This window comes from Lampetra planeri, unplaced genomic scaffold (assembly GCF_965212315.1).
Source record: "Lampetra planeri unplaced genomic scaffold, kcLamPlan1.2.h2 scaffold_2087, whole genome shotgun sequence".
Classification (NCBI taxonomy): Eukaryota; Metazoa; Chordata; class Hyperoartia; order Petromyzontiformes; family Petromyzontidae; genus Lampetra; species Lampetra planeri.
The window spans coordinates 8,423-20,590 of record NW_027614847.1 but is presented as its reverse complement, the minus strand read 5'-3'; the positions used below and the strand labels follow the sequence as shown (position 1 = coordinate 20,590).

The following is a 12,168-nucleotide window of genomic DNA, read 5'->3' as shown; positions in this document are numbered from 1 at the left end:
ATTCCTAGTGTTCGTGTTGACATGTCAGTGACAGAAACAGTGACAGTTTAGAACCATCCAACATGTCTTTATTGATCGATTGATGACAAATCAAACATCTGAACCACAGTGTGATGCTGGAGAGAGAGAGAAAAAAAAAAAAAATCACACTGTGATGAAACGCTCATCTGGTTTTCATCTCCGAGCTCCTGAAGCACATTTCCATTTAAATACAAACACATGACGCAGCGGCCGAAGACGCCGAAACAGACAGAAGAGCTGACGGGGAGGAGGAGGGGGGACGTGGTTTGGTGTTCATCTGCCTCCAAGTACTTCCTGTGGGGGAGGGAAGGGGCGCTGAAGGAAGGAGACAACAGATTCAACTTCAGAGCAACGAATTCGAAGGAGCGATGAGGAAACGGTGAAACCAACCTGAGCGTGATCACTCATAAACGTCCTTCTTGTCTGCGATGTACTGGACAATCTCCTCAGGAGTCATCAGCTTCTCTGCTTCTGCGTCTGGAATCTCAAAGCCTGGAGGAAGAAACGACCAATCAGCACGCAGGCGACAAACGCGCCCCCGCCGCCACGGCTAGATGGCGCCGACTCACCCAAACTCGTCCTCCATGGCCATAATGATCTCCACCTGGTCCAAGCTGTCCAGACCCAGGTCCTTCATGAAGTGGGAGGACGTCTGCAGCTGGGGGAGGAGGAGGGAGGAAGAACGGTAAACACAGTGGAGGTTGGACAGCTCCAGGAGCAGCGATGGTCCACAGACGGCAGGTTTCTGTCACTGACAATCTGCTCCAGTAGGTGGCGCTACGACACCAGACAGATTGGACAACTGGCAGGAGTGTAGGTGTATTAGTGTAGCGTGTTGTGTATTCATGTGGTGTGTGTGTTTTAACCAAATTGTGTTTAAACTTCAGAATGTTCCTTCTTCATTAATTCTGTCGTTTGACTTTCACACAAAAACTCACTCAGCAGATGATGTGACATGATTAGTACACAGGCTCTGGAGGAGGAGCAGACAGAGGCTCTGGAGGTCTCTCACCTTCTCTGGGTTGATCTTGTCGTACAGTTTGAGAACATACATGACTCGGTCCTTTATGGGTCTCTAGGGTGAGGGGGGGCAGGTCTCCATAGTGTCGGAGAGGCACACCTGACGAGGTCTGAGGACACAAGAGGACCGGAGACGTTCATGACCTTTGAATATTACCTCAATCTTTGTCGTCTTGCGTCGTCGTCATCATCATCATTATTATGTCGTCATCACCACTGAGAGAAACTTCACAGCATCGCTTCAGTATCAGTCAAACTGCTTCGTCACCGCAAAGCCGGAAATGTTCGAGCTTTTCTCAGAAACCGACCAGGTGTTTTTCTGTTAAACTGACCACAGAATGTCAGAAAACAAACACCTGTCCCCCGCTGAGAGCAGCAGCAACTCTGTAACGTTGCTAACTAACTAGCTAGCTAACGTACCAAACATGGCTGTTACGTCAACTTTAATAAGAGTTTAAGATCCATTTCCAGCTGAATCCTACAACGTCACATCTCCCTTCTTGTAGTGTTCAACGGTTCGTCCGCCAGAACAAACTATCAGCTTTAGCTGAGCTTGAGGGTTTTGAAAGACGTCGGTAGGTCACGGCGGCGAACGCGAGGCCACGAAGCTCAATGTTAGCGGACACTCACCGGATTCTGTCCGAGCCACCGCGACCTCCGGCTGCCGGCGACGTACGACAGCGGTCGGACGGCCGCTGCGGTGGGAGCGACGACGGCCCTCACTGTCAGGTTACCCGAGAACAGCCTCACTGAGGGCCGGGCGAGCGAGCGGACACACTGCTGCAGGACACGGGCCGCCATGACGGAAAGTGGCTGCTGCCTCCCAGCATGCACCGCGAGAGTTGAAGGGCTCCACACTGCGCATGCGCACAACATGAGCCGCTTTGCGTTTGTTTCTATTTTGTAGAGCTTTTCCTTTTATTATTGATTGAAAGGTTTATTCAAGGCAACTTAACTAAAATAAAATATGAAATGTTTTTCTTTCAAAATATTTTATGACATAAATAAATGTATCAAGGGGTTTTAGTTCTAACAGGTACAGTCAATCAAATACAGAATCACTATACAGATTCAATAAAAATAAAATTAAAATAATCAATTTACTTTGCAAAATGACTGCAAAGTACATTCATGTTATTTTTCTATATGACATCTGTGTGTAATAGCTAATTTATTTAAAATGAAACAAATGCTCGCGGACTGTTCCACGAGTTAGTGTAACCGATCGACGATTTCGGCTCAACTCGTTTGGTCTGGTAATGTATTAAGCAGCCCGCAGAGCAGCGCACTAAAACACATACAGATGCATTAGTTTTTAGGATTGAATTGTCACATCTGGCTGTAAAAAGACCACATCCCCAGCGATGGAGCTGTCTGAAATACTGTACAACAAGGCGGAGTATATCGAGACGGTAATGGGCTTGTTTTCCAACGGTGTTAGCTAGCTGTCATCAGGCTAGCTGTTAGCTGAGCGGGGCGTCGGTCGGTAGAATGTGTTTAGAGACAACAAAATGCACAAAATTGTCATGCACCCGTAAACACCTCATGTCGTTTTATTTCAGGCTTCTGGGAACAAAGTGAGCAGACAGTCAGTGTTGTGTGGGAGTCAGAACATCGTCCTTAATGGCAAAGTAAGAAGACAACTCGGAATGTTTTTTGCTATGTGTTATAGCATTGTTATTAACGTGTGTGTGTGTGTGTGTGTGTGTGTGTGTGTGTGTGTTCTGTCCCCAGACCATCGTCATGAATGACTGTATCATTCGGGGGGACCTGGCTAATGTCCGGGTCGGGAGACATTGTGTGGTGAAAAGTCGCAGCGTCATTCGACCTCCATTCAAGAAGTTCAGCAAAGGGTGAAGGATCCTCTGATGACACAGAAGAACATTAATCTGTCTAGAAAATGAGATACTATATATAATACATCATTAAATATGGGACCAGATAACAATATTTTTTTTAAAAATCCTGTTTGTCAGACAAACAGGCTTCAACTGTGACAATAAGAGTCAGAAACTGTTCAGATTCTAGAAGCTCTCGGGCATCCGATTGATTCATATCGGTTTCTTCTTCCTCTCTCTCAAGTGTGGCGTTCTTCCCGCTCCACATCGGGGACCACGTCTTCATCGAGGAGGATTGTGTGGTGAACGCAGCCCAGATCGGTTCCTACGTCCACATCGGCAAGAACTGTGTCATAGTGAGTGGAAGCGCCACCGACGCTGGACAGAAAACGGAGGCGACAGGCGGAGTGTTTGTTGCGCCTGAGGTCAACAGTCACATGGGAGTCATGCTCAGAGCAGCGGCAGCAGACTGCAGCTCCACAGTGAGACACTGAATTAGGCAGTTTAGTGAGAAGACGCTCAGACGTGGAAACGATCGCCGAGTGAAGACGTTTCTTCTGCTGAAGAAGGTGCTGGTTCTCCTCCTCACCAGCCCTGTTCGGTTCTGTAGTGAAACTCTCGATGGATTGCTGGGAAAGTCCGGTTTGTTTTGGGGGCCGCGTGAACGTGCAGCCCAGCTCTGGTCGGTCTAAAGACACGACTCACGCCGAGTGAACCGAAAGCAGGTGGCGGACTACAACGCAGGGCATTGTGGGTAAACACAACCCAACAGTTGAGGCTGGAGACGAGGGGACGGTCACATGTGGAGTGAGGAAATGAAAACAGGCTTTGTTTTCATTTGTCGGAAACGGACGTCCCCCTGCATCAACCCGTAGATATTCAGAAGGTCACTGAACAAAGCCAGACCGAGTCTGCCGGCCGATTACGTGCGAACGACTCCGACCTCCGACGGGGAACTCAGTTGACGTGTTTGTTCTTGTGATGTGAGAGGAAGAGACGTCACTCGTCTGCCGTGTGTCTCCAGGGTCGCCGCTGTGTGCTGAAAGACTGCTGCAAGATCTTAGACAACACCGTGCTTCCTCCTGAGACGGTGGTGCCTCCTTTTACCGTCTTCTCCGGATGCCCAGGTCAGTTACTGCAAAATGACAGCGAGAGTCATGAACGGATTTGAATGTAACACCATAGCAGCAGTGGACTGTCTCTGTGGACCAGCGGTTACTGGGTCTGTCTGTTAACACAAAGGTCGGGGGTTTGACTCCACACATCGTTTTGGTTATACTACTGAAAGAAAAGAAAATCGAGGTCAGAGGTCACAATGGATTGTTTTGAATAACTATCTGACTATTATACAAGTTGTACAATGTTTGATGATCAGTGAATTTACTAGAGGAGATCAATGGAGGACGATGACGTTGGGTGAAATGAGCTGATTGGAGGAGGGCTGAGCTCTACGAGCGTTTTTCTAGTTCACTCTGGGACCTGATCGTTTTCAGGCTCCAAAGGGGGGGGGGGGGGTCGATGACGGTAAAAATGACCTGACGCCAGCCTGTGATGTTCGTCCTCAGGTCTGTTCTCGGCAGAGCTGCCCGAGTGCACGCAGGACCTGATGATCGACGTGACCAAGAGCTACTACCAGAAGTTCCTCCCCCTCAGCCAGATCTGAGCTCCACCCACTCCAAGAACCCCACCACCACCCCCACCCTCTGTCAGGACTGGAATGGACCCTGAAGCTCTGTCAGACAGAGAACTTGACAAACATCTTAAGACAAACTCGGACCAAAACAAATCGCTGTAAATCATGAACATCAGCGCATCCTTCAGGTGAAGGAGTTTTATTTCCTGATGTTTGTTTCTCTGATGTTGTGTTGTTGCGTGTCTGCGTTGACTGGACGTTGGGGGTCCGTTCCAGAGAGCAGGTGTAGTGAAAACCTCTGTGTTTTTCGTTCTGTTTTCATGCCGACTTAACAGACTGAAACCAAATGTCTTTAAAGATCCATTTGTTTGAGTTCAGTAACTGTAACACTGAAATAAGGAAACGTCTGCCGTTTTCTTCATTTCAAAATCAACAAACTCAGGGTTTGTATCAACGCTGTTTTCTGGAACACGGACCCCAGAGCTCCACCAGCCACCGCAGACGTATCACTAATAAATGTAAACATCTTACGTCTTGTTTTTCCATTTACTCAAGTTAACACACACACAGATTGTCTGGAAACAGAACATTGTTTCCTCTGCTGTGGCTGAAAACTCTGATAAAACTTAATTTACAGATTAATTTCCAAAGCTCGTATCCACTGTGATTAATGTAAAAAAAAAGTAATCATCTCATCAGCTCTATGTCATCCGAGCATCTCTCGATTTTATTTAGATCATGTTTGAATTATATTAAACTAGTTCCCTCTGGCGCCACCTCGTGGTGTGCAGCAGGACTGCGCCCATACAGACCCAACAGACTCAGAAACAGCCGGTCACATTTGAGATGGATTCATTAGTATATTTATTTCCTTAAAAATGCAAATCCACCGGATGAATTAGTCGGAGTCCGTGTGATTCCCGGCGATCTCTGGTGAACTATGTACATTTCCCCCCGGGGAGCTCCTGGTTCGCAGCCGTCACACACCCAGATCACGATCTGTTACGAGCGGAGTTGGAGGAGGTCGTCAAAGATCGCTGATGATCGTTTTTTTTTTCTCTTAGTGTGAACCCTGTGTATCACACCAACAAGTAGATGTTTAGTATATAGACTCATTACTCGTGTAACAAAAGAAGTATCAGGGAACTATGGTGTCCAGTCCGTCTGTCCGTCCTGCTCGGGGAGGGTGAAGACGGAACGAAGCGAGTAGAACCTGCGACACTGGGATTGGAAGACACAAGACGCAGCGCACGTCTGCGTGTCATCGCAGCGCTCCGACCGCCTGCACGTGTTTCCTGTGTTCGGTCCCATCTCAACCACGCTCTGACTGAATCGTCTCCCGTCCGTCCCGGTGAACGACATTCCGTTGTGTGTGTGTGTGGGGGGGGGGTCATGTGACTTCCTATTCATACGGCTCCAAACGAGTCGTTTCATTGCACCTGTGTCAGCCGATTTCAGCGGTGACTCATCGACTTTCCCCATTCCGTCTGCGGCCGATGCCGGATGAAATGACTCTTATATGCAGAACTTTTCAGCTGAGTCAGCAGATAGTCGCTGATGGGTGAACTGACTCTGAAATCTGGGACCAAGTGTAAACAAATGGGGGGGGGCGGGGGAGGGGGACTGTCATGCTGCGTCCAAACAAAGAAAAGTTCTGGATGACTGAGCTGCATGTTCACGTTTCTACACCCGGAAACAAACCGGAGGGAACGAGTGATTTCTGGCTCAAACGTCAGAGGAAAGAAAGAAGATAAATCAAACCATCTTTTTAATACACACAATCCTTCAGAATGAGCAGACAGTGTGTGTGTGTGTGAAAGAGAAATGGGGCGGCGGGGGGGGGCGAGAAACGCTAACTCTGCAAAACATGGTGACGTTCACCTCGTTCCCTCTCAGCAACAATTACTGTCTGATCGATAATTTGTCAGCTGGATGAAGACAAACACACACGTTTGAGAAAGGCTGTGTGTGTGTTTCTGAGCACCAGCTAGAGGTTGATGCTGTGTGTGGTGTGGGGGGGGCAGGATGAGGCTACTTACTGGGATACAACGGAAGAGCCGATTTGTTTGCATGAGTCAAACTAAGTGCAAAAAAATATATATCCTTATTGCAACGTGTCAGAATAGTCACATGATCACGTAAAACAGCAGCTGCTTTCGTAGTGAGATGGGGTGGTGGTGGGGGGGGGGGGGGGTCACAGGCAGCGGACAGGCTGTGTGAGAAGCTGTATACACAAAAAATATATATATTCCTCTCCATGATTCTCCACACGCACACAAAGAAGAGAAGGTGGACGACGTGGATTTGGCTCGACACACTCAACGTCCCATTTCAATAGCCTGGCTGTTGGTAGTTCCACGGCGTCAGCAGAGGGAACGGGGGGGAGGGGGGCACACACCCCCCACGGCCGTGGCAGGAACAGAAACAACAGGTTGTTGGCTGACGGGTCGAGTCTTCGACTGAACGTTTGGCGGTTTGATCACGGCCCCTGATGACGGTGATGGGTGAGGATGGGTGTGGGGGGGGGGGGCTACGAGCAGCATTCCACCTGTTCCAGTCGGTGACGTCTCTCTGATGGGGGGGGGGCACGGATCTGAATGCAGATCAGTGATTTGACGTATCAGTAAAGGGAGAGGAGACAAAGACTTCCTCCAACAACTCTTCAGGTTCTGACTGTTGGTCCATCCCACCTGTGGCGGTCCAGCCACTGGAGGAGGGGTGGGGGTGGTGGAGGGGGGGCTCTCCCCCAAACACAGAAGCAGGCAGCAGCAGCAGCAGCTCAGATCATCCTGTTGCGTTTGTGCGTCGGGGAGTCCGTGATGACGTCACTACACTGGGTGGAGTTTCGTTTCCTGGTGGCGCCCCCTCCGGCGGAGGCGGAGCCTGTCGAGTCCAGATGCAGCGCCATCTCCTCAGAGATGAAAGTGTTCAGGTCAACGTCCTGGAGCCCGTTGCGTCTGCTGCGGCACACAGCCCCCGAACCGGAGGAGGCCCCTCCCCCCGTACCGCCACTGCTGCTCCCCGCTCACGTGCGTGGGTGACCCCGGAGCACCTGAGCGCACCGCTGATACTCGCCATCGCTCCACTTAGACCTGGATGGAAGAGGACACAACGTGTCAGACGTTCTAACTCTTACTCGTTTTGTTAAACCAACATTCTGACCCTTCTCTTTCCCACCACACGGTTCCAGCTTGGTTCAGTTCTACCTGACTCTTTTCTGCTTCCTCTGGTGACAGAACCTGGACAGAGGTGGAACGAAAAAAAAAAAAAGTACCAAGTTCTAAGTGAGTGATGGAAAAGAACCTGGATGGAACCAAACCGAGCTGGGACCCGACTATGAAAATACATTAACCGGTGGGGGGGCGCCGTCGCACGACACAGCTGTGCTCACCGCGTCCGACTTGTACATCACACTTAGTCTGAACTGTTTCCATCCATCGCCCGTTTTGCGAATCATTTTTCTAAATCTACTAAAAACAGACTTTAGCGAGCGTATTTTGGTTTGAATTGGGGGGTTTTGCTTTGAATTTTTCATGATGAGAATGCCCCATTAGAAAACAGAGTCTGACAGAAATCCCGTTTGTGCCGTGTCATGCCGAACGTCACCACATTGGAAAGGCAAAAAAAAAAGAAACGGACAGAAATGATCTGTAAGACCAGGCACACAAACACTGGTGGTAAAATGTGAACGGTATCTGATAACGAAGAAAGGAGATCCACTGAAACCCTCTGACTCAGACTGAACTTAGATATTTCTGTAACCAAATACCAAACATCATCCACCCACCCTCAGCTCCACGAGCACGTCCCCTGAAAAAAGGTGCTGAATGGTCACCAAACTACACTGAACTACAAACAGAGAAAGACCATCTGCATGTTAAAACAACACTAATCAACAACGTGACATTTGGTTGAGCAAGACATTCTCGCTCGAAATACACACACAAAGGGGAGGGGCTAACAAAGTCAGGTCCTCTTTCACCATTGGCTGATACGTCCACACACCCGAGCACAACAGGTCCTTATCTCTGGGCCACATGTGGCAGAGCACCACTGAAGGACAAGCCCGCCCTGACAAACATGTCGCCCAGAGACCCTCCATGGCAGTCAAATAATAAAACAACTTATTACACTTCAGCTTCTAAAAAGGATTTTCTTTTAACCTCGTGACCTCATTTAGAAACCAAATGCTGCCAAAAAGGGGAATCTGTGGGTGAAACACTTGGCTCACACACCAAAAACAAGCATTTAATAATAATGACCGTCTGCTGACCAAAGGCCCAAAGTTCACATGACGTTGTAAACCAGCTTCTGTGACAGTGGCTCAAATGACCACTGGTGTGAGCGCTGGTGCCGCCGTCCTTACCGTGGAGTGCGATGGCCTCCCTGAAGGGCTGCAGGTCTGCTTCCACAGACGAGCCGGTCTCTGTGGGGGAATTAGCGCGGCTAGGGGCCACCATCGTCAGCCTGGAGCTGGCCCTGCTACTCCTGTGTGGTGGTGCTTTGCCGCACAGAAAACTGATAAGATCCTCCCTGCGGATGTTTCTCCGGCGCTTTTTGACCCATGCCAACATATCCTGCAATACAATGTAGAAGTGCTGAAGTCTCCAAAATGAACTTTAAAAAGGGAAGTACACTGAAGTGTACAGAAATAGCCGTTTTAAATTTACAGAGCAGGTTGTTGCTAGAAAAAGATCATACGTCGGGTTGTTATGAAGAACAGGACTGACCTTGTTGCGTCGTTGGTGGCCTATCTGGATACCTCGGTCAAAGCTTCTCTGATGGGCCTCCACACTCTCTGCCATTAAAAAAACAACAGAACAAAACACAAACATCACACTTACTGGCACGGAATGTCAATAAAACATGTCTTAACACTGACAATATTTGCCATTTTGTACAGCTACAACTCGGTGACTTTACTGCATTTTGGAATATTCTGCCCATATATTGCTAACGCAAGACTCCAGTCCAATCTCATTCTTACTAAAAACAACGTCTGTCCCACTGGTGAATTCCTGGCATTGTTGTCATAAACTTTTGGACTGAGGTCTGTTTACTAAGCAGACAATGAACGTCTCTCACGGACATACAAAAGCCTACAAGCCCAATGACTGATCAATATGAGGCAAGAGTGATAAGCGTGATAATGACCCTGCGTGTTGAACATTTAATGAACATGCATGTCGATAAACGCTGACTATACTCGCCTTCAGCTTATAGATAGAATGTCACACACAAAAACAGCAGGAGGTGTTATGATCCTGGGCCAAAACCGGCTTCAGAGAGGGTCCTTACCTTTGTAAAGGTTGGTAACTGCTGTTGCAGCGTTCTGAAATGGCACCCACAATGACAATCCCTGCTGATGACATACTCTGTCTGTGAGAGAGAAATGGAATCCATTAACATACATGACGCACTGACAAAAAAAAGTGAAAGCAAACTGATGTGACACAGGAACTCTGAACGGCACAACAACTTGGTGATTATAGGGAAGCGATGGAGATCATTTTCACTCGCCATTTTGTCTTCATGTACAAGTGCACACACAGACTTTGGCATAAAAATAACTGTCAGGCAGTAGATGGGCAGCCTGGCAGGAGTTGGTTGAGCAGGAAAGCACCGACACACCAACTTAACTGCTCCCTCAGCAGTAAAGTTGCAAAACGATGCCAAACATATGTCGGACACAGTGAAGACTTCGCGAGTACACTTCTGTAAATCTGCGCTGACTGTTAATGGGTGAGAACACACGGCCAAAGAAAACTGAAGACAACGCATATTTTCCACCGCGAACCAGTAATATCCTCGCCATTTTGTGATTATAACGCTAGCTGCACGTTGTTTCACAAAACTGCTCACTCAGCAACGGACCGAGCGTCCGAAAACAAGTGTGTGTGTCTGTGCTGGTGAACTTTCTGAGGGACCGACGGACACCCAATGGCGTCCACCACACCAGCTGCTAGTATTGACAGTATGCTAGAGACTGTCATCTGGGAATGTCGCGTAGATACGATTGTTGTTACCATCGCCATTTTGTAACTAGTCTGGCCAACGATATCGTTAGCTAGCTGCTGCACAACTTGGTGTCAACAAGCTATTAACTGTGTTAATTCCAGGTCCTTTGGCTTGGTCGTTTTACAGACTTGTTAAACAAGCCAACCAGAAGCACAGCTGCCGAACAAATACTTATTTTTTTTACCCGAGGCCAACACAAGTTAAACAAATCAGCTTTGTGAAATCGGCTATGAACGTCCCCAACTAAGTTAACGGTACTAGCTAATAAGCTAGTTAACGTTAGCCAACTACCTAAAATGACGCAAACCATAGTTCGCGGCCGGCAAGTCATGTTAGCTATGTTGCTAACTGGTGAGCCTGGGGTATGTCCATAATGTGGTAACACTGACGGTGACAAACAAGCACAATGTTTTCCACCTTTGTATAACTGTGCCACGGCAGTGGCGGAGTTCTGAAACAGATGCCACAGTTTATCCTGGTCGTTGTCGGCCTCTTCTTCGCTCGACTCCCTCTGCTCCGCTTCGGCCAAACACTGCCGCTCCCATTTTGAGAACCAGTGCTCGGGTCCATGTCCCTGTATCTCCGAGTCTCCGTCTTCTTTCTTCTCCTCCATTAATAGACCCAAACTCGAGAAAACGTACTTATGAGTATCTATTAACTACTTGACCCGTTCTAAAGAACTGTGTGGATAATTGTATACGCACTGTTACCGTTATTACGTTAAACACAACGATGTGTCGCCGATGTCCCCTTCCACCATCTGTTAAGCTAAGCTTTGCTAAGCTAACTATTTTTCCTAGTTGCCGACGTTGGGCTATATACAACACAATCTACCCTGTTATATGTTTAACCCCGCCCATTAAACTAAACTTGAGCAGCAATTGGCTATCTACGCATTATAGGGCGGGTTTTAGTTTTAGATTCAGAAGGTCATTGGATTTCCACACGTCAATCACCTGTTAGCCACAAAAGAGTCGGTGAAAATTCCTCATTAATGAAGTTAGTAAGAGAGTGTGAGGTTAAAAAAACCACTGTCAAAGCTCACTTATCTTTCGTAGGAGATGAGTCACAAGCTAAAAACTACAATGATGAATAATCAGTAATGACAAAAGAAAAGTATGGACCCATTAATTCATAATAAATCACGAAGTAATGGTTTGTGAGATGTTAATCACTGCAACACTGGCTGACGTTTATTTTATCTGACAGAAAATAACATGCAGAAAGCAGAATTTATGGCTGTGCGTACCGCTTAAGATTTTGAAAAAATATAATTAAAAAAAATCTAAATACTCTATTTAGACCCAAGAGGGAAAAAGTCATTTACAAATTAAGAGCTTAGGTCATCCACGTATTCTTTGCGCAGTTTATTGTGTGTATTTAGCTTATACAAGGATGTAATTAAAGTGTGATTGTCAATCATAATCAACGAGGAAGACTAAATATTTATTAACAATAGTTTAAGTAGAAGTAGTTGTAATCTTCTTTTTGTGCGCATGGGATGGTGATTGAGTGGACCTTGAAGTGTATGTAAAATGTATGTCAAATGTACAAAATATAATCGAAGAATAAGTTTAAGGGAATAAAATGCGTATTTACAATGAATTACAGGCCTCATAGATCGACTCAGATCTTCGT

At 47.3% G+C, this 12,168-nt stretch overlaps 3 protein-coding genes across 3 annotated transcripts; 1 reads left to right on the top strand and 2 right to left on the bottom strand.

The window, feature by feature from the left end:
* Positions 1-421: 421 nt before the first annotated feature.
* Positions 422-1,842, bottom strand: LOC144740362 (acyl carrier protein, mitochondrial-like). The gene is given in 5 exon segments (XM_078623229.1): positions 422-513; positions 583-679; positions 1,034-1,090; positions 1,092-1,151; positions 1,666-1,842. Coding segments are annotated over 5 exon segments (483 nt in total).
* Positions 1,843-2,405: 563 nt separating this feature from the next.
* DCTN5 (dynactin subunit 5) lies at positions 2,406-4,542 on the top strand. The gene is made up of 6 exons (XM_078623226.1): positions 2,406-2,453; positions 2,604-2,672; positions 2,776-2,894; positions 3,124-3,235; positions 3,904-4,006; positions 4,445-4,542. Exons 1-6 carry the CDS (start codon positions 2,406-2,408, stop codon positions 4,540-4,542), a joined length of 549 nt encoding a protein of 182 aa, XP_078479352.1.
* Positions 4,543-7,291: 2,749 nt separating this feature from the next.
* LOC144740361 (HUWE1-associated protein modifying stress responses-like) lies at positions 7,292-11,143 on the bottom strand. Its single transcript, XM_078623228.1, is given in 7 exon segments — positions 7,292-7,472; positions 7,519-7,574; positions 7,576-7,604; positions 8,879-9,089; positions 9,243-9,310; positions 9,811-9,891; positions 10,948-11,143. Coding segments are annotated over 7 exon segments (822 nt in total).
* Between the last annotated feature and the right edge of the window lie 1,025 nt (positions 11,144-12,168).

Coding starts and splice junctions, on each gene's coding strand:
- DCTN5 (XM_078623226.1), top strand. CDS start 2,406: ATGGAGCTGTCTGAAATACTGTACAACAAGGCGGAGTATATCGAGACG. Junction 3,236..3,903: donor TCGGCAAGAACTGTGTCATA/GTGAGTGGAAGC, acceptor GTGTGTCTCCAG/GGTCGCCGCTGTGTGCTGAA. Junction 4,007..4,444: donor CGTCTTCTCCGGATGCCCAG/GTCAGTTACTGC, acceptor GTTCGTCCTCAG/GTCTGTTCTCGGCAGAGCTG.